The sequence below is a fragment of the Pundamilia nyererei genome, unplaced genomic scaffold, assembly GCF_000239375.1.
Source record: "Pundamilia nyererei isolate P.nyererei 1_Seehausen unplaced genomic scaffold, PunNye1.0 scaffold00113, whole genome shotgun sequence".
Lineage (NCBI taxonomy): Eukaryota > Metazoa > Chordata > Actinopteri > Cichliformes > Cichlidae > Pundamilia > Pundamilia nyererei.
This window is the reverse complement of record NW_005187514.1, coordinates 170,273-191,325: the sequence shown is the minus strand read 5'-3', so window position 1 is coordinate 191,325 and position 21,053 is coordinate 170,273. Positions and strand designations below refer to the sequence as shown.

Here is a 21,053-nt window from a genome sequence, read left to right as displayed (position 1 = left end):
TTTTCAGTGTGCTGTCGGTAGCTTGCAAAAAGGCCATAACTCACCTTTGGATTAAAGAGGATATTCCTACCATAGATGAATGGATTGATGTGATATATAATATTTTTGTTATGGAAAGAATAACTTTTAGGCTAAAATGCCAGGCGGACGCATTTGATGAATATTGGTTGAAATGGTTGAAATATGTACAAAATGGGAGGCCCGATTTTGTATAATGTCATTGTATTTCTTGGTTTGTTTGTTCTTGTGTTTTGTTTGGTCTTGTTTTGGTCCTTTTGTCTCTTCTGTTGTTGTTCGGTTTGGTTTTGCTTTCCCCCTCACGGTGAATAAATTGAATTTGTTGTATATGTTGTATAAATAAGAAATGGTAAATGGTAAATGTGGTATAAATAAGAAAACTAATAAAACATCAATTAAAAAAAAAAAAAAAGCATGGATCCATCCTGTCTTGTATCAATTCAGTCTGATTTGATGGTGTTGGGATATATTCTTGGCACATTTTGGGCCCCTGATTACTCCATGATGCCGCAGCTTAGCCAAGTATTGTAGCTGGCCATGACCACAGTGTGGACCTCTTCTAAAGGGCTGCTTCCAACAAGACAACACATCATGTGACAAAGCTCAAATAATCCACAACTAATTTCTTGAACATGACACCGATGCCAGATCTCAATTAGTGGAACGGCAGATTTGCAAGGTGGCTATGCAGTTGACGAATCTGAAGCAACTGTGTGATGCTATCATGCCAGTGATCTGAACCAAAATATCTGAGAAGTGTATCCAGCATTGTATTGGTAGCTCTGACAGCAAACATGTGCACACTGTACCAAGAAAACCTTAGTGAACGCCCTGACACCAAATTTAGGCATCATAGATCTAATACTTACCAGGTAACACTTTAACATAAAGCCCATGTGTCTGGGGAAAGAGCTAAAAGTAGAAAACAATATGTCATTTACACATGATGCACCATCATGTAGGAAACACAAAGAGTTCATACTGGTACAATAATTTGCTAGAAATTATAAAAAAGCTAAACCTATTCATGTATAATGACACCTCTACTGTGTGACACACACATCAGCCAGACAGCACACCGAGTCATAATATCATAAGCAAATGCTTTCACAGATCAAATCCTTTCCTGAACTTGTAAATCTCCTATAATGCGAAATTGAAACCACAGGCAATCAGGTAATCCAACAAGGCGTCTGGACCTCCAGGGCACCCATAAATCTCTTGTTGAGATTCCTCCCTGTTGTGGGCGCACTACAACTGACGTGTGAAAGCCAGAGGCAGCCAACAGTTTTTAGAGTGATGTTCACTATACTGAGGAGAAAGCTGGAACATTTCCATGTTGTGATATTAAAAAGGTGACAATGTGAGGTGCTACACCACTGTGAGCACGTTCTCTTTTGATGCTGCTGCAATTACAGAGGAGTTCTACCACACTATTAACATCGTTTTGATCCTGGATTGTGTACCTTTACAGAGAAATGCCTGCATAATATTCATATATGCAACCTTGTAATCTCTTTCCCTGGTAGGAGACATAATGACAGATTTGCCATCCAATATTAATCAGCCACCAGTAGAGAGAGACAGAGAATGAGTAAGAATAGAAGGGTCGAAGGGAGACTGGGATAAGAACAGGAGGACGCGGTGAGCGTGTGTTTGTGCCTGTGTGATGGTGATTGCACACCCCACTTTCACTCTCTGATCACGCACTCCACTTACAGGTACTTCGGTGAACCTGAAACCACTCTGTCAAACATCTGTCAAGAGGCTGTCAGCGTGATTATGGGGAGCCACATCAAACAAAAGCTCGCAGTCATTGCAGCTGCCGTGTCACAGTTAAACTTGCAGCCCATCAGATGTGAAATTAGCCAATGACAATTTTAACTCCTGCTTGAAGAGATGTCATTTAGCTAATTACCACCAATGTATCCCTTCTACGGTGGAGATGAAAGTCTCATTTTGACTATAAACACTACTCCTGATACGATACATGAGCAGCTGCAGTGACAGAAGAAAACTATCCTCTGAGTTTCTCCACAGGGTGGTCACTATAATAAGAACACCTAATGGTAATTAATCAGTCCAGTACAAAAGCACTGCAGAAAATATTTTGGCAATGCTTACAAAGTCAAATTTGTGTTTGTGATTTTGACTGGGGTATCACTTCACCTCTAATTTATCACGCTGTGTAACATGTTTCAGAAACTGTGAGCTTCAAAGACCTGCAACATCACCACATTCTCCAGGGGGATTTCCTCGTTGTTGTGAACATGGACAGGGGATTCCACTGCCGATGTCTACATCAAACAAAAAACTGTACAAACACAGCTTTTGCTGTTAAAGTAAGGCTCTTTGCTTTTCTTTCCCACTAACTGCATTTGTGACAATTCACAGACATGTCTCTTGGACTGCGAATCTGTTTTGTTCATGTGGACAGTACTGCCACAATACCTGAAAGATCACAGCACACGCAAGTGGCTTGCCGCTGCGCTCGGCTCCACTTCTGTCGTGCACAGCTGGAGCTGAACAGGCTCAACACGAGAGAGGGGGGGTCATTAATCCCATGGCAACAGCTTCCTCACGTTTACTCACAGGAATGTGATTCTCAGTCATTTTTCTGTGATTATGCGCTTCTAATGTAAGTGCTTTTTTCTTAATTTATCTTGTTTTACTAATAGTCACTTAGTCCATGAATACCCTCCAATGAAAATGCTTAATAGACTGTGTATATATACACACTCAAGTAATCCTTCTGTTCCCAAGAACGATATTACTCTGACTTCTGTGCCTTTTTACATTTTTTTTTACTTTATTCACCTTGCTCTGAGTGCCATTAAACAGCGAATAACCGATAAGAGGACATTTTAGTTTATAATACCACTGATAAGGGCCTGTCTTTTCAGATACAGGCCTTATCTACTTTCCTTTATGGCTACCACTTATCAATGATTCCTTTCCAGACATTTCAGGGGATTACTTTAGAATTATTTCACTTCCAGAATTCCATTCGTTTACACTATCTTTTCATGGATAATACAATGACACTGACAGCCTGAAACATCTATTTATGGGGAAAATGAACTTAAATAAATTTCTTCTTTAGGAAAGCACTGGTCCATTTGGTTTTTTCATGTTTAGAAAAAAGGGGTAATGCTCTAGAGTAGTTAGGGATAGTCAAAGTGTCTAGTTTTGAGTTTCAGCTGTGGTCTCAGTTCTTTTTAACTTAATGCATACAAACAACCTAAAAAGCCTGATGCTTTTTAGGTTGTTTGTATGCATAACATGCATTTTGATTGCATCTAATCATCTCTTCCTATTGAGTTTCAACACCCTAATTTTAAGCCTTTGTGAACAAGCACATTTGCCAACTGTCTTAAAGTCAAGACTGTTTTTTTTGCTTTGCTCCACATATGGCACAAATCTGCTGTGGGAAAATCATTGTTCTTCTTGTCGTTATTACTCTTGCTGTATGTTTGCGCTGACGTTGGAAAATGATCCCGCCTGATGTTGTGCGGTGGGTAAAATTCCAAACATTCAATGCTGAAGCACTTCCACAGTACTACATATGCGTTTTACATTAAATAGGTCATAATGTGTTGCTTTTCAATGACTTCTCTAAATGAAACGACTCTTTAATACAGTGAGGAAAAAGGTAGTTTGTTATCACTGTGCCCTGGGCGCTGGACTCAAACTAAAATGTTGCTTGACATCAACATTAATGTGCAGCTATTGGGAGTCTTTTTGTTCACAGCTGAAAATGGATTACTTCCCTCCAGAAACCTTGACTAAAAACATTTTCATATCATCGCCTTTCCTAATTTTCTCACTAGCGTAAGGCGAGAAACACTCTTTTGTTTTACCTTTAATGTCAGCAGATGCCATGATGGCTTGCGGAGACGGATTAGTTTGTCAATACCTAAGTCAGGAGAAAAGAAGATCAAAACAACAACACATAAATTAAGCGACTCAATTAGAAAGAAAATAGCCTACTAATGCTGTACAGGTCACAAGAACCCCTTGGCTTTACAGATGATCGATACAGTGGTCAGTTCCATATATCACTTATCTTCAGTGGAAAGAAAACCTTAACATAATGGATCTAAATCCATTTTAGGCCACAGGATTGTAATTTGAATGAATAATAATTGAATAATAAATAAACCATTAGCAGCCCAAATGCAGATTTTCCAAATAGATTCACCTGAATAAAGACTAGTATACAATAACATTTCCTAATTTAGATAATAAATAATATACGAAATATATGATGAGCAAAAAACAAAAACTGCTTTAATATACGAGTTGTTTCTGGCACTTGCTAAGGAAATATTTTACTCTCATAAGGTACTGAGGGTTGATAACCAGCCAAAGGCAAAAAGTCTTGAGTCATATCCTGAGATAACTGACAATGTGTTGATAAGAGAGAGAAAGTGTGGCAGTAATATGACTGCAGTATAACTACTACTCTATTCTATATGAGCAAGAGGGAGGCAAAAGATGAAAACAAGACTGTATTATTACTGGAGTCCCCACCTGTGGGTTTCACGTTGGCTTCACTTCTTACAGCCTGCAGCGTAAAATGTACTGTGATACTCTGAGGCGTGAAGTAGAACAGTAGAACTCCATTTCCTGCGTTCCCGTCTCTGGTCTTTGACAGAATTCCTGTGACATTTTGTCTTGTAGTTTCAGCTCTCATTAAATATTTATTTGCATTATGCTGCCGTACTGCTGATGAGTAGCAGGTTGTGAAAGCCTATTTTTACTTGTAATGATGATCTAAGAAGGCATGTACTCGTTTGCACAAGTGTCAAATAGTGGCACAATCCTGCAAGATTTCAGTTAGCGTAAATGAAAAACAAAGACAGAAACATTGTGTTAAACGAAATAAAACACACACACGGCTTTAGGAGGAAAAATGAGCTAAAAGTACTGAATAAAGAAAATGTGTTAAGAGTTCATCTCTGTCAGTTTGGTCAGGTTTGTCCTTACAACAAGGATGATGAGGTTTTGGTGCATGTTTGTTAAAACTGGGATGTCTACATAACTGAGTGAGTTGCCTTCGTGAAGCGTTATGTTTGTATAGGAATACATATTTTGAACCTCTTAAATCCCGCCCCAGATCAGGGGATGAAGGGAGCTTTAATTATCCACAACAGCATTTTTGGAGCCTTTAATTATTGAGTAATTACAACTGATAGGCAGGTTAATGCATATTACTGTCAAATTAGTTCATTTTTTTCATGCTCTGCAATCTGGTGTCCCTTTCTTGGACAGTATGGAGATATGAGTTATAGAAAATAAGTACATCCCACAGCTGCTTACACTTCAGAACATATAGTTCTCCTTGTCTTTGCTGTAATCCGTTCATGGCGCAGATGTAAATAAAGCTCTGGTAACATTTAGCTAGTGCTCCAGAACAAGACTGAGCATGAAATGCAAATTTTCAAACAGCTCTACAAATATCACCAAACACAAAAACTACCTCTGGGCAGTTTGTCACAAAAGGTGTCTGCTAGCTAATGTGTTGCTAGCAGACAACTGCTGAATTTGCCAGTGAGAGAAAAAAACATGTTGTTGTGTGAAACAGAGGTAAAGAAAGATGCAAGACAGAGAAGACAGGAGAGGAAGAAGAGAGATTTTTTTTTTTTTTAAAAGTCAAGTTATAAGTTTTTAAATTAGATATTGGATCTATACATAACATGCTGCTGAATTATAGCTTCTTCTTTTTTAAATGATGCACATTTTTGGACTGGAGCAGAGCAACCTATAGTAATTGTGGTGAATGTCTGGTCACATTACAGGTGAGGACATCAACTTCTAGTTAAGGTGATGATGCTGATTACATTCACTCAATGAATACTATCTTTTCTGCTAGCTTTATAGCGTCTAGGCGTTTGCAATCATCCATACAGCTTATTAAAGATTTGTTTATATCTTGTGGACTTCAACTGGGTAAATTCACAGAGTAGTGAAAGTTAAAAAACAAATCAAAATTGATAAAAACTAAACCAGAAATAAAGTTTTATAAACAATAAAATAAACATAATTAATATGAGCAAAATAAAATTACCAAATTGGTAATTAAAATGACTTGATATGACAAAATACAAATCAACAATTATAAAAATACAAAAATACTTCAAACTGTGGAGCTTTAATTGCATCGAAGTAGGCCTTCATTAATTATTCTGTTTTGCTTAAAGCGGTATTATTAAATTCATTCTTCAGTTCAACCATCACTTCAAAGATAGTCACTCTGTTATTCAAAATGATTTTTGCCCATTAACTTAATATATTAATTATTAATTTACCAAAATAATAATTTGGTCAGGATGCTAAATGGCATTATCATTGCTGTGACTAATGTGACAGAGTCATGTCCACTTTACACACACTCCCCCCACCTGGCGCTATTTCTACACGAGGTAATCGATCTCATGTCAGTGCTCTCTGAATAGGGAGCACTGACTGGTTGGTTGGTTGATTGGTAGGTTCCATACAACTGTCACACTTGCCTAAAACTCTCATTAATCAGTGGACCAAAGTGACACTTCAATCAGCAAACTTTTCATATTCCTGTAACAGAAGCGAGATTTCGAACACACACAGATGCGCACACAGGAGCACACGAGGACACTGAGTCATCAATACGATGAGTGCACATACACCTACTTGAAAGACATGCAGTATGGCCACATAATGATGGCACATGCCAAGAACTTCAGGTTTTAATTACAGGCTTCCACTGGCAGACAAGAACCGCCACTTCTAATCAGAATCAATGCATAGACAAATGGGCGCTCACCCACATGCTGTCACTGATACTTTTCTTCTACATAACCCGCACACAATCAAAATGACACAATCAGGTAGCTGTTGAAGCATGGCAAAGGAAGGACATATTTAAAGTATGCTTTAAGCAAATATATTTTGCACATAGTCAGCGTCCACTAAATCCAATAGGTGTTCTATTAGAGTTATAAACTATAAAACTATAAACTATAAAAGTGTGATATTGACAGATAGGACTACCGTTAACTTTTCAAGGCCACATTCAACAAAGTGCTATTCTTCAGAGATTTTGGTCCACAGTGATGACAGCCTCGCACAGATGAATCTCTTGTTCCACCACATCTCTAAGGGGCTCTAATGGATTGAGATCTGATGACTGTGGAGGCCATTTGAGTGAACTTTTATAATACCAGTTTGAGATGATCAATGTGAGCTGGCATGTTATTCTGCTGGAATCAGCAATCAGAATACGGGTACCCTGTGGTCAGTGCATGCATCTTTAGAGTTTTAGGCTCTAAAGTGGAACATGGCTTTGAGGGATGTCGAGTGTGTGAGCAGACTTGTCACGAATATCCAAGTTATAGACAAAAACAGGTATGTGTAAAGAAATAAACATGATTCTGCAATGCATTTCAGCAGTTTGACAAAAATGTATCACATAGTTATTATATTTCATTTATTTTTAAGCTAATACAATCAAAGTGTAAAAATTGTAGCCTTAGGACTGTCTGCCCCTTCAGTCATTAAGATCAGCTAAATGTTTGCTGGCTGTGGCTTCATACTTACTATGATTAATGAGACTGGATATCATTTCCAGAACCAACTTGGAGCAAGGAAAAAAAGGTAAAAAAAAACAAAAACAAAAAAACATTAAAGATATTTAAACTTCGCTTGCTATCTTTGAAAAAGCCTTCAACAGCATTTTTGTAAGTTAATTGCTACCAAATGTGCAATGCAAGTATTAAAACAGTCTACACTGTAGTTTTTGTCTCTGAAGAGAATTTTTTTTTTTTTTAAAAAGGTACCAAAACAGTGAAAATAAATAAAGTGAAGCAGAAAACTTCACTGCACCGATTAAACAGGGCTTCTAAATTTATTTTGCTTTTTGATATTTTACCTCTTTTTCCTCATTCAGAAAAAAATGAATATCTAAAGGATCCCGGGTAATGAAATGATAAATGTACATAAATTAGAAGACTTAAATGAGAAAATTAGCAATTACCAAAGTTTTAGAGTGAACATGCTGCTGTGTAATGATAATCTTTGAAGTGGGAAGCTAATCCAATGAAGAATGCAAATTATTGATTAGGGCTAATCCTCCCTGGTCTCCTGTCATGCATACCACAGGATAATTAACAAAATGTTTTGCGGATAAGTCTACCTGTGGTTCTTATCCGTTTCTACAGAACTAACTAGTAGCAATAGGATGAAAGAGAGTGGGAGAAGAAAGATGAATGGCCGAGTCCCTTGGATTAATAGTGCTGGCAAGGAAGAAAGGCAGGGTGGGAAGTGAAGATGGGTGCAGAATCCTTAATCACCCCTTCTGCACTCTATAAGCCACTCAAGTGACCAGTAGCCAGAAGTACATTTATTCTCTACCAATTAAGACAAATGGGCCAATTCCTGCCACTGCTGCCTTTTAGCATTAAAAAATGCATATTAAAAAAAAAACGCAAAAAGCTGTAGTGCTGTTTTAAATGCAACTGAAAATAGAGTACATCAATTCTCAAATAATTTAAACCCTATATATAGATAGAAGAGTACAAAGTGGGCGTATAAAAATGTTAAATTTCTTGGCATGTACAGATGAAAACAGAATTAATGGCACAAGTATTTCCAAAGTGCTGTTAAATAGAGCAAAGACTTTTTAACACCACTTTTTCAAGCATCCTAGGTTTTTTTTTGAACGTCCTGCTTCTACTGATGATCAGTCAGATGTGATGCATTTAGTTCGCTAGACATGATTGGGAAAGGCATGTCTATCTATATGAGGTCCCATATTTGACATTGCATGTCGGGGCACAAACCAAGCCATGACATCCAAGGAATTGTGTGTAGACCTCTGAGACAGGATTGTATCGAGGCAAAGATCTGGGGAAGTGTACAGAAACATTTCTGCAGCATTCTGAAGGTCCAAAGAGTGGCCTTCATATATAAATGAAAAGAAGTTTGGAAACATTAGGACTCTTCCAGGAGCTGACCACCTGCCACTCTGAGCAATCTGAGTAGAAGCGCCATAGTCATGGAGATGACCAAGAACCCGTCGATGACAGAGCTCCAGCATTGCTCAGTGGAGAGAAGAGAACCTTCCAGAAGGACACCCATTTCCCAGCAATCCACCATTCAGGCAAAATTCTCATGTCGGGTAAAAACGAAAAGTCTTTGACCTTAATGTCACGCGTAATGTCTGGAGGTAACCAGACGCCACTTATCACCTGCCAATACCATCCCTACAATGAAGAATGGTGGTGGCAGCATCGAGCTGTGGGGAAAGATGAATGCAGCGATGTACAGAGACATCCTGGATGATAACTTGTTCCAGAGCGCTGTGGACCTCACACTGGGGCCAAGGTTTGTCAACAAATTTTTGTCTTTATTTTTTAATTTTAAATATTTTTAAATACATTTGCAACAATTTCAACCAAAGTTTGTTCACTTTGTTATTATGGGGTACTGCATGTAGAATTCGAGGTGAAAAATGAATTTAATCCATTTTGGAATGAGGCTGTAACATGACAAAATGTGGAAAAGGTGAAGTGCTGGGAACATTTTCCAGATGCACTGTAATCGTTCTCCAGGTTGTGCTTTGCATACAACAGTTTGGCTTGAACGTGTCAATGTGTGCAGGATTCTAGTGATTGTCTTCTTAGAGACTTCAATTCCCAATAGGCTAAGTCATTTACTAGTGTCTCGGAAGTTGTTTTGGGGTCTTTAGACACACTTCACTCCTCTTTTCATTACAATCTTTCAGAATCTTTGACTTCCTACCTGCCAGGCTCATTGTTATGGCTGAATAATATTGAATTCCTGATTATACTTGTCACTCCAGTTCTTTGTATATCCACCTGTTTTGTGAGCGTCAACAATTTCCACCCCAAAGTTTTTCTGAAGTTGTTCTTTTGCTTTTGATGCTTTTTCAAGTGACAGCTCAAACACTTATTGATGTTTTATACTGTGTCAAATAGAATCCTCAGTTTTTGGTTGATTTTACAAGCTTTAAGCATTTCAAAGTTAAAGTGTAGCCATTCCACAGCAGTGGTTTGTGCTATAGGTCAATAATGATAATGTGCGCAAACATTTTAAAATAGTATGTTGAAAAAGTGTAATCAAATGCTTTAAACCCATCGTTGGGGTCACCACTTTTGAAAGCTTGTTCGAATTTAGTCAGCTAATTCTACCAGTTACCTGAGATTTTCAACCTGGTGTTTGTTTGTTTTTTAAGTATTACAGTTTTGTCTCACACAGATCCATACAGTATGCACACCAATCAAAAGGCATATCGTGGATGACTTTCTAATAATTTTGCTGAGGGTGAACAAATTTTGTACAAAAATTAATTCAATTTATTCCCCAGAATGAATTGTAATAATCTCAGTCATCACTTGAACTCTCTCATAAAACTATCATAAAGTCATATTTATTCTGTGCATTGGCATCACTGCCCCTCCCCGAGCCTGCTTCTGTCAGAAGTTTCTTCCTGTTAAAAGGGAGTTTTTCCTTCCCACTGTTGCCAAAGTGCTTGGTCATAGGGTGTCATATAATTGTTGGGTTTTTCTTTGTATGTATTATTGTAGGGTCTACCTTACAATATAAAGCGCCTTGAGGGGACTGTTGTTGTGATTTGGCGCTATATAAATAAAACTGAACTGAATTGAACTTTTTCTATTGCTCAAACCAAAGAGCCACAAGCATGGCTGTAGGATCTAGTTCTATTTCCCACTAATTGCCAGTTCATTTCCTTGTACTTTCTCAGTAGTTATTGCCCCATTTTTCTAACTGACAGCTTCCTTTAAAAAAAAAGAAAAAGAAAAAAAAGAGCGTCTACCAAACTGACTTGAGTTTGCACATCAGTCATGCTGTACTCTCAAGAGAGGATACATCTAAACCTTATGCTTACCATCATATTTCAGTGTCCTCAGCCTCTCCCACTCGTGCTCCTTTTCACTGCAATCAGTGGCTCAGTCCTTGAGGTTCCAGCATTAAGGACAACTTCCAAGTCCATTGCATTATCTGCAGGACAATTATGTCTGATCTGCTAGAAAAATGCACTCAATAGAATAAGACTGCAAAAAACAAAAAAACAAAACAAAAAAAGTACATCAAAAACTCAATAGGGACTACTGTTTTCAGTTGCACAAAATAAGCACTGGGAATACAAAGACAACTATTCTGGCTGATTACTGCATTTTATTGAAGGCTTTGGAATATAAGTATTTTTCCCCATGAAAACATAACCAAGAGTTATAGCTCCAGAACTTCCTCTACTATGTCGTTTTGAAAACAAACTTAATAATTTCAATCAAGAGTTAACAAGTGAAGAAATCTTGTATTGTTGAACTAGTTAAGTAGTCAACATAATAGTAAAAAGGTCTTGTGTTTCACGGGCAGGTAAGGCTGAAAGCATAAGGCTGTAATTCTGACTGCTACTCAACTCTTATCACAGTGTCAAAGGAGCTAATGTCAGGGCCATCGCTTTCTCGAGAAGGTTAACACGCACCACGATGAAAAAAGAAAACAAATTGTTAAACCATAAAAAAAAACTTATGTAAATGAGTCTAAAATTGCGACATAGTTTAGACAATGTTTCCTACTGTGTGTGTAAAAATGCAACTATTAAATACTTAAGTGCCAATATTCAGTAATTTATTACTTTTCTTTATCAAATAGGTTCGTTCCTATTTATTAAGCATTTTAAGATAGAACACAAAAACAAATGACTCCTCTCAAATCAAATATATCAAACTATCACGCCAATTACAGGCCAATTCAGAAACAAAAATAAAAAGACTGCAGGACAGCTAACTTCTTTTCCACCAGTGATGCATTGTGATTCTTTTCAATGGCTCTGAAAGCCACTTGATAACAGCCGCACAGGCCAGAATTAAATTCTTCCAAATTAAAGTGAGGACGAAACCTAACAGCATGTCACATTTGGAATAAGTCAAAATGAAGATGTGGCACCAAATCAAGATAAGGCTCTCAATGCGCCTAATGCAACTTAAGCCTAGTATGCACAATCCTGTCGCACTACTCTGAGGTCTTCTATAATTGTGTTTAAGTATACTGACGTGAAAAGAATGAAAAGGATGTGACCGTTTGGGTTATTAAAGTGCTCCAACACACCATCAATTAGCAGCGGTATGTATATATAAACATAGTTCAGCACTTTTACAAATCAACCATTTAAAAAGCCCCCATTCTGCAATCAAAAAACAAAACTCTAAGCCACCATACAAAGAAAACCAAAAAAAACACTTTAGTTCTCTCAGTAGTTACTTCAATTTGACCTCAGGTTATGACAAAATTATTATTTAAAAAAAATAGCTGTAGAGAAATTAACATGATGTAAAAACAAACTACAAATAATGTCAGGCAGAATATCATCCATACTTTACATACATACAAAATTACATTTCATTTTTTTCTCTTTTAAGAATAGATTCTGTAAACACTGCTTCAGGTCCTTCAGGTTTGGTTTATCCCCTTTTCTGCTACAATCTGTATGTTTTTCCATAGAAAATAGTCCGAGGCTCCTGTTCTGGCACTGCAGATGATTCTTCCCCCACCCCCATACTCCCCAACCGTCACAACATTAATTTAACTTTTTCAATTTTCTACCTATTTCACAGCAAAACCAAAAAAAGTGAGGAAAAATATAAGTATTGAGTGGAAGCTCTAGTGCGTTGATGTTGTCATGTAGGTGTTTTAAAAACGTGAAGATACTCTGACCCACATAAACCCAGTCTTTATAAAAAAGGGAAGGACAAGAAATAAGATAATAGAGAGAGGGGCGGGGGGCGGTGGGGGCATGGGGTGTTAGCTGAGGACAGTTGACAAGGCTAGGTTTTGAATATAGATAAGGCATAGCATGGGCAGAGGTTGGGGAGGTTTGAATTAGGAGTCCACATGTCAGGCAGATTGTTAGCCTTTCCAGTACATTTTCAAAAATGGGGTCAGAGGGTAGCATTAGGCAAGGATGTTTCTATAAGGTAGTGAAGACTTTAGATGTGATTTAGAGGCCTTGGAGGAACTCCTGGAGCTGCCTGACGAGCTCCGTGTCCACAGTTTCCATCAGGGCTCCAAAGCCCTGGTCCCCCATCAGGGCCTGCTGCGCCTTCAGCTTTTCATAGACAAACTGCTGGAGAGAAACGCTGTGCACTGGATCCTCCAGGGCCAACTGCAGGAGGACAGAGAAAATGGAGAGTGGAAAAATTAGTGATCCCACCTGAGAAAGGGTCTGTTAGGCAGCGCTTTGGGAGAAAACAAAAACACCAGCAAATCAGCTGCTCATGGTTGTAATGTAGGTCTTAACAGTTCCCATACATTCATTTCAGAGGCTGTTCAAGATACAGTAAGTAAATATCCAATTTTGAACTGAAGGGAGGATTAATGTTCTGGTACAAACTCAGATCTGGATTTTTGATTTTTTCCTCTCAGACTCGATTTCATTTTCATGATCTAATAACTTTTGGAAGAGATGCTGCCCTACACCAGGCTATTATTTTTGGTTACTGTCTCGGTATAGAAGCTTTTACTCTGGTTTTCAGAATTTTTAATGGTTTAGATGAATACTTAGCACTCTGAAGGACAACTACACATTTCCTTTTTACGACGCAGGATTATTGGTATTGCACACTATAAATAGTGGAGAGATACAGAGCAATATATACAAAGTATGTGACAGGAACAAAACAGGATGAAACACAAAAATTCATGACTACAGAGAGATACTACACCTAGAGAATAAGGAAAGCGTATCTTAATTAGAAAAGAAAGTGTAATCTTGATTCACTTAAAGAAAGAATATCAACATAATCCATAAAATGACCTGCCTGACAAAAAAGGCAAATCCACTAATTACTCTTAATTTTATTAATGCCTGCTATGTGTTGCAATGTGTGTAAGTAGGTGTGTAAAGGACTTTCACTGAAAATGCACTGTGGATTTTTTTACAAAAAAGGAGGAAAATACAACAGAAACCTTTTACGTGTGGCGACTCTGACATATATAACTAACAGAAAACGTACACAAGGAAAAATAATTCAGTATTCACAGTCACTGTCATTCATCTTATACCGAAGAAAGCGCTGGAAAAATAATAATTGACAACAGTGTAAAAAAAACCAAAAAACCAAAAACAAACACAGAAGACTTGAATGGTGGACTACAGCTAACACATTTCTGTAAACCTGCACACTGTCATTTATTTTCTGTGAAATGAAGCAGAGGCAAACACAACAGATGGCAAAAGCCTGAAAGCCGGGACTCGGCCTGCAAATAAATTAGAGAGGTATACAAGTTCTGTTAACACCACTGCACAAACAAAACTTCCACGCATGCAGTCAAGTTTTGAAGATTTCTTTTTGTGTGTGTCTAATAAATTGTATAAAGACAATTTTAGTCACCCTTATATGTTTTTAATCAGTGTGGGTACCTTACTATATCACCGTTTGTAACATTTCCACGTATTCTGGCTCTTTTTTTTTTTTTGCTATGATTTCCCCACAGATTAATTATCATTGTTGCTTCAAAGCAGGTGAGTATCTTGAATTTCAAAAAAAACCAACCTCTCCTTGTGATCTCCTTTATCACCTAGCACAAACTTGACATTTTGGCGAGCGTGTTCACTCTTAATCACATCAGCCCACAACTGAAAAACAACTCTGGGTCCTTAGAGAAGCACAATATTGCAGTGGCAAATCTTAGTCTCTAGCCAATCACTGGAAACAATACTTGTCATACTAATTTGGTCTTCGTCATTACAATGCTATCAAACTAGTAAAGAGTGGATGTTGCAGAGTGGCTTAATGGAAAAGCTTTCATCTGAGCTGCATAATTACCTTCTCTCTGTATACCACAACATCTTTAAGGTCTTTTTTGTGTGTATGGGTGTGTGCGTCAGAAGCCACATATCATGGCACTTGAATACATTTTTAATCACCATGGTCCTCTTAAGCATCTACTATGATCAAACTAGGGAAAACATTATTAATGCAATTCTTCATATGTCTCAGTAAATATCAGATTAGTTTGGGTTAAACAGGAATAGAAGCAATTAAGTCTGTATGTAGAGATTACAATATTTCAGCAGCAATGTAGCCCCTTATCAGGACTGCACACTTCATATATACTAAATGAGCTTTTTAGAAAAATGCCAGAAAAACAATTCAAGTCTTTGCATATGATAGGGTGTGGATGAAAGTTTGCTGAAGTAGTGTAAATTATTAATATTATAATTATTATTAAATTTGTATTATTAATAAAGATTAAAGAGAAATTGATAAGTGAATAGAATTAAGAAAATAAACAGAATGTACACTCGCCAAGGTACTTCATTAGTTAACCCTGTTCAACTGCTAATGAACCCAAGTATATAATCACCCAATCACATGGCAGCAACCTTATGGATTTATGTAGATATGGTCTTGATTGTGTGGTTGAAGTTCAAACCAAGCATCAGGATGTGTAAGAAAGTTAACTTAAGTGACTTTGTATGGTTGTTGGTGCCAAACGAGCTGGTCTGAGTTATTTGGAAATTGCTGATCTACTAGATTTATAATAACCACTCGATATAACCAAGGTGTGCAGAAGAACAACTCTGAACCTACAACACACTGACCCTTGAAGCAGATCAGCTACAGCAACAGGAGACTACACAAGGTGACACTCCTATTCCTGTCAGAGAAGAACAGGAAACTGAGGATAAAACTTGCAAAGGCTCACCAAAAATTGGAGAACAGACGATGCCTCTGATGAATGGAAAAAGAGAGATACAGAGAAACCCCTTTCCCGCGTCCAGCACAAAGAGGAAGTAACATAAGTGATATGAGCAGAAGCATAGTCATTTTCTGTTGTAACAGAAATTTGGTGTAAACAACATGAACACATGGGTCCTTCCTGCCTGGTATCAGCAGTTCAGGCTGTTGCTGGTGGTGGAATAGTGAGGTGGGGGGCGGGGTATTTTCCTGGAACACTTCGGACCCCTTTCAACCAAGTGAACATTGTTAAAATGCCACAACTAACCTCTATTATGCTGCGATCATCATCTCTTTATGACCGCAGTGTATCCATCTTCTGATGGTTGCTTCAAGCAGGATAACACATCCCTGACAAAACTCCTCTTAAGCTGGTTTCACAATGAATTCATCACAATCACCATGTCTCCCATCCAATAAAGCACATTTGGGCTTTGGAGAAACAGTAAATCAAATTGTGGATGCGCAGGAATAGCAGCTTGTTGAATATGTCCCACAAACGAAACAAAGCCGTTCTTAAGGAAAATGGGGGGCCAACCTGGTAATAGTGAGGTGTAAATGTTTCTGTACCCCAAAAAATAAAGTTCTGAGATAGAGCAATGGACTGTATTTAGGACATGCTGTGTTGAGACTGTGCACATAGCAACACTGATCAAAAGCAGTTTACAATGTTGCCACTATCAGTATAAACAGTATGCACGACCCATTGTCAACACAGGGGGAAAAACAAGGGCAGAGATGAGAAGACAAGAGAAGAAGAAAAAAAATAACGGTGACACGAGGCAACAAAAGGTGTAGATGTGATGGGTACAAAGGAATGAAATGTGATAAGGGAACGAGGAGACAAATATGACAAAAGAGGGAAAGAATCGTCATGCATGGGAATTAAGTACCAGGAACTGGCTAAGTAATGTGGTTCAAAGAACCCCATAAAGGCAGTGAGTGATAAAAACAAGATGACGTGGGATGCAAGAGTGGGCAATCATAACTCTACCTCATTGTTCAGGACAGAGAAAAGAGATGAGTGGGAAACATGAGAGAGTTGAAGAGAGACAGCTGAAATGACAGGGGCTGTAAAAGCCCTCATCTCTAAAGTAATCCCGAGACTACTGTTGTCCTTTTCCAAAGCAAACGGTTCTCAGTTATTTCTATAAAAACATCAGTGTTATTTAAAATTGGCCAATGAGGGACTTTAAACACACTTAATTCACACAACATCATGTGTACCAGGGACCAAGATCCTTAAAGCTCTCTGAATGACAAGCTCACACAAAGACAAATGGTATTAGTACAATGATTGCCAATACTGGTTTCGGGACTGGGATTAACAAGGACATATTGCAAAGATAATAATCTCACAGATTGCACAATAGTAAGCCTTTTTTTTTTTTTAGATCCTCAACTTTCTGATCTCTCAGACCTGCTCTCCTATCCACTCTTACAGTTTACTACAACAGACTACTCTATTCAGTCGAAAAACACATTTGTACTGTAGCAGAGGATATGAAAGGAAACTAAGTCAGGCAGACAAATGCTAACGGGAGTTAATGATGCAATAACCTGTACTTTTCCAGCTTTTATCTCACATCCCGTGGTGCCTCATGTCTAACTGCAAACACACAAATACTCCGCAGGAGCGCGAGTGTGTGAGCACATACACCGACTTCTGTGTGATGTAATGAACTGTGGGCCTGCATGATGTATTGAAGTGTAAACTAAGAACTGTATTGTGTAAGGAGATGCTGACAGCACCGGGCTTAGTGGATTACACTGCGGGCAAATGTTAATTTCATCAGCTAATTTACAACACATCATCTGCAGCCTCGCCAGCTCGTCGCCTTTAGAATCTCTAACTAGACATGTAAGCTGCTCTCAAGTGGTCAAATTTGACTCAAAGCATCATGCTGTTTAAGAGAAGCTATTGTCAACCCAGGTTTTAATGGCATCGCCGTCTTAAACAAATACCATCATATACATTAAAAAAAAAGTAAACTTATATTCTCTTATTTTTTCTGCATGTAAATTTTCTGTCATGCATTATCAGTGTTTGGGTTATAATGTATTATGCATAACACTTAAAAGCAAAAATAATACAGTATTTATTTGGTTCAAAGTGAGTAATCCATTGGACACGTTTTAGACTTTTGCACTACTCCGAGAGGTGCGCTGTCACACACTTAGATTGATAATTCTACCTTTAAAACTTACATTTTCACACACATCAGCACAAAGCAGTTTCCTAATGACATATGGAGACCTTTGCACTTCCTGATTTGTAGATACTTTGCCATTTCTATACAGCTTTCTGTGTTAATCAAAGTTAGGTGATTTTTACACCATCTTGCATAAAAAGCAAGAAACAAAACAAAGACACAAAACCACATTGTATGACTTTCAATATAGAGATCATTTAACTCATGCACTGCAAGTGACACATATTTGATTAACATTTGCATCTTGAGTGCTGAATTTAGGAGCAGTAATACGTTAGACAAATGTAAAGTGATTACATTAATGTGCTTCCCCAAACATTGAGGATTAAATGCATTTTTCATAAGCAACATTATTTCTCTATTCATTATTTCATTATTTTTCTCTTGGCAGGTAGTCCAAATCTGGTGTATAAACCTTAGCATGGCAATTTCAGCCATTCTGTTAATAAACAGAAGGGAAGACAAAAACAATCCCATCAGGACACAAATACTGCATAATGAGGGTGATTTTGTAAACTGGAAGCATTTCTCATTTATGTCATTTGTTCAGTTGCTTGATGGCAGTGAACTATGTGAAATATGATTGGTTCAGGTCATTTGAGGCAAGGTTTCAATTTTGGAGTTTGTACTGTGAAGAAGATGAAACGGCAAAGTAATTGGGGGCTCTGGATAAGTGGGGAAAAGATAAAGTAAGAAAATGATAGAGTAAGAAGTGCAAGTGCAATAACCAAAAAAGTAAACATGGTTTGCCAAAATAATAGGTATAGTAAAAACAACTACGAGTAAAACTGACTGAAAGGATGAACTAAAAGAAAAAAAATATGCATCTGTATTAATATTAGGTAACCTTGCGGACAAGCCAAAAACAAACAAAAGAAAAACCCCAACAACAAAAATCCCTCCACAACATAAAAAGCAGGAAAGAAATATGAAACCAGTAAAGTTTGAGGGGAAAAGAAAAGGAATAATGATGAGAGAAAAGGACAGAGGGAGAGTGACATGCTTCCTGCTGCAGCTCACTGATAAAGAGGCAATGGTCGCCATGCCACAGAAGAAGATAAATGAGAGGGAGGATGAATAGAAGAGACAAATGAGATGTGAAGGAAGTGGAAAAGGTTTGGTAGATGTCTAGTGAGAAGATATAGAGGGGGAAAAAGAAGGAGACAGAATGGAGAAGTAGGCGAGATACGCTCTGAAGGAAAAAAACTGTAATTATGACGATAATGATAATAATAATGATCCTAAGCACCCACGGCAGTCCGCTTTTACCTCATGCAAAATACCCAATAAAAAGCCTACATTTGTTCCATCTGTTCTGACATTACTTAGAGAGGTTGCCAAACACCTTTTTGCTTGCATCTTTTTTCTGCAACCAGTGTTGTCACATGAACAACTGTTTTCAAGGTGGCACAGTTTCACAAATCCATGCCAAAAACATGTAATTTAGCCTCTACTCAATATTTGCTTGGAAGTTATCCATACACCTTTGTCTGGGAAATAAGCTAATCTGTGCCAGCAGGCTGGAGAAGAATATAGCCTCAGCACACCTGAGAGAGTTTGGAACATGAAATTATTTGATCATGTCACCCCACTTCTAGGTGTAAAGTGGCTTACCTAAACAGAACAGAGGGCTACTTAATGTTATTGTATGCAGCTGTTCTTTAGTTGGAACAGAGTGTTTTTTTTACTGGGAAAAGGGCTTTCCATACCTGACACATTGGACCACCCTAACTTTTGGTGGCATTGATTAAATAAGATGCTTCTCCGCAACGATTCTGACATGATGGCATCTTATGCTTGTTGCAGATTTGTTGGTTGGACACTGATGATGAGAATCTCCCATTCAACCACAATGCAAAGATGCTCTGCTGGATTGAGATCTGGCAACTTTGTTGTCCGTTTCAGTATAGTGAACTCACTGTGTTCAAGAAACCACTTTGAGAAGATGGCTACATTTTGGTCCATAAAGGAATTTATGAGACACTCAACTGGCCCAAAAGTGTGCCAACAAAATATTCCCCACACCATTAAACTACCAGCACCAGCCTGAACCATTAACACAAGTAAGGATAGATCCATGCTTTTACAGGTACACTGTTTACTCCAAATTCTGACACTACCATTCAAATGTTGCAGCAGATATCAAATGATTTAGTACTTTCCTGCTTATATACAGTACTTTATGTGACAAGACATAAGTTTTTAACTCACTGTGTGTTCATGTGCAACTTTTCTTATAATCATTAGTTGATATTAATCTCTGGCTCTCTTCAATAGCGCGTTGTTATCCTGTCTTCGTTCCCTCACCTGAACTGGTCGCAGCAGATGGGCTCCACTTCCTGAGCCTGGTTCTGCTGGAGGTTTGTTGTTTTTAAAAGAGTTTACATTCCCACCAATTGCCAAAAAAAGCTTGCTCAAAGGGTGTCATATGATTATTGGGGTTTTCTCTGAGTTTTTTTGTATTATTGTAACATCGTTATCTTACAATTTAAAGCGCCTTGAGGCAACTGTTGTTTTAAATTTGGAAATATAAATTAAATTGAATTAAATTGAAACGTGACATATGTTACATGCAAAATACTTTTGTCTCTTTTTTTTTTACGTTCATCAGTGTCTCTGGATGAACAGACCTATCACTGGGCTTGTCTGTGTCAAACAATATGTGTTGCATTAGGCATACGGTGCAAACAATGCCAACCACTTGTAGTAAATTATTCACAACTTGGCAGCTTAAAAGTTTTAAGCCATACATTTTAGTATCTGTGAATAATATCTGCATACTTGTATATGATCGAATCTATATACAAAAAAGTCCCCAATTTATCACAGGCATATTTTCTTATGTGCTGCAAAAGATATTTTTCATTCTATAGTTACTTAAAACCAGTGGGTGAGCTCATGGAAAACACCATCAATCTGAATAGACAGTTAAAAAAAAAAAAAAAAGATGATCCAGTTTACATTAAAAGACCAAACTCGAGATTAAAATCATTCTATAAAGTGTAGCATAATCATGATGTGTCAAAAACCTTCACTGCTGATAAAAAAAAAAAAA

The 21,053-nt window shown here is 37.7% G+C and overlaps 1 protein-coding gene across 1 annotated transcript in view; it reads right to left on the bottom strand.

Moving 5' to 3' along the window:
- Positions 1-11,203: 11,203 nt before the first annotated feature.
- The window catches only part of ipo11 (importin 11), a 116,990-nt gene continuing 107,140 nt past the window's right edge, over positions 11,204-21,053 (bottom strand). The window contains exon 28 of the mRNA XM_005741806.1: positions 11,204-13,207. Coding sequence (XP_005741863.1) covers positions 13,043-13,207 — 165 coding nt within the window. The 3' untranslated portion in view covers positions 11,204-13,042. The remainder of the gene's footprint in view (positions 13,208-21,053) is intronic.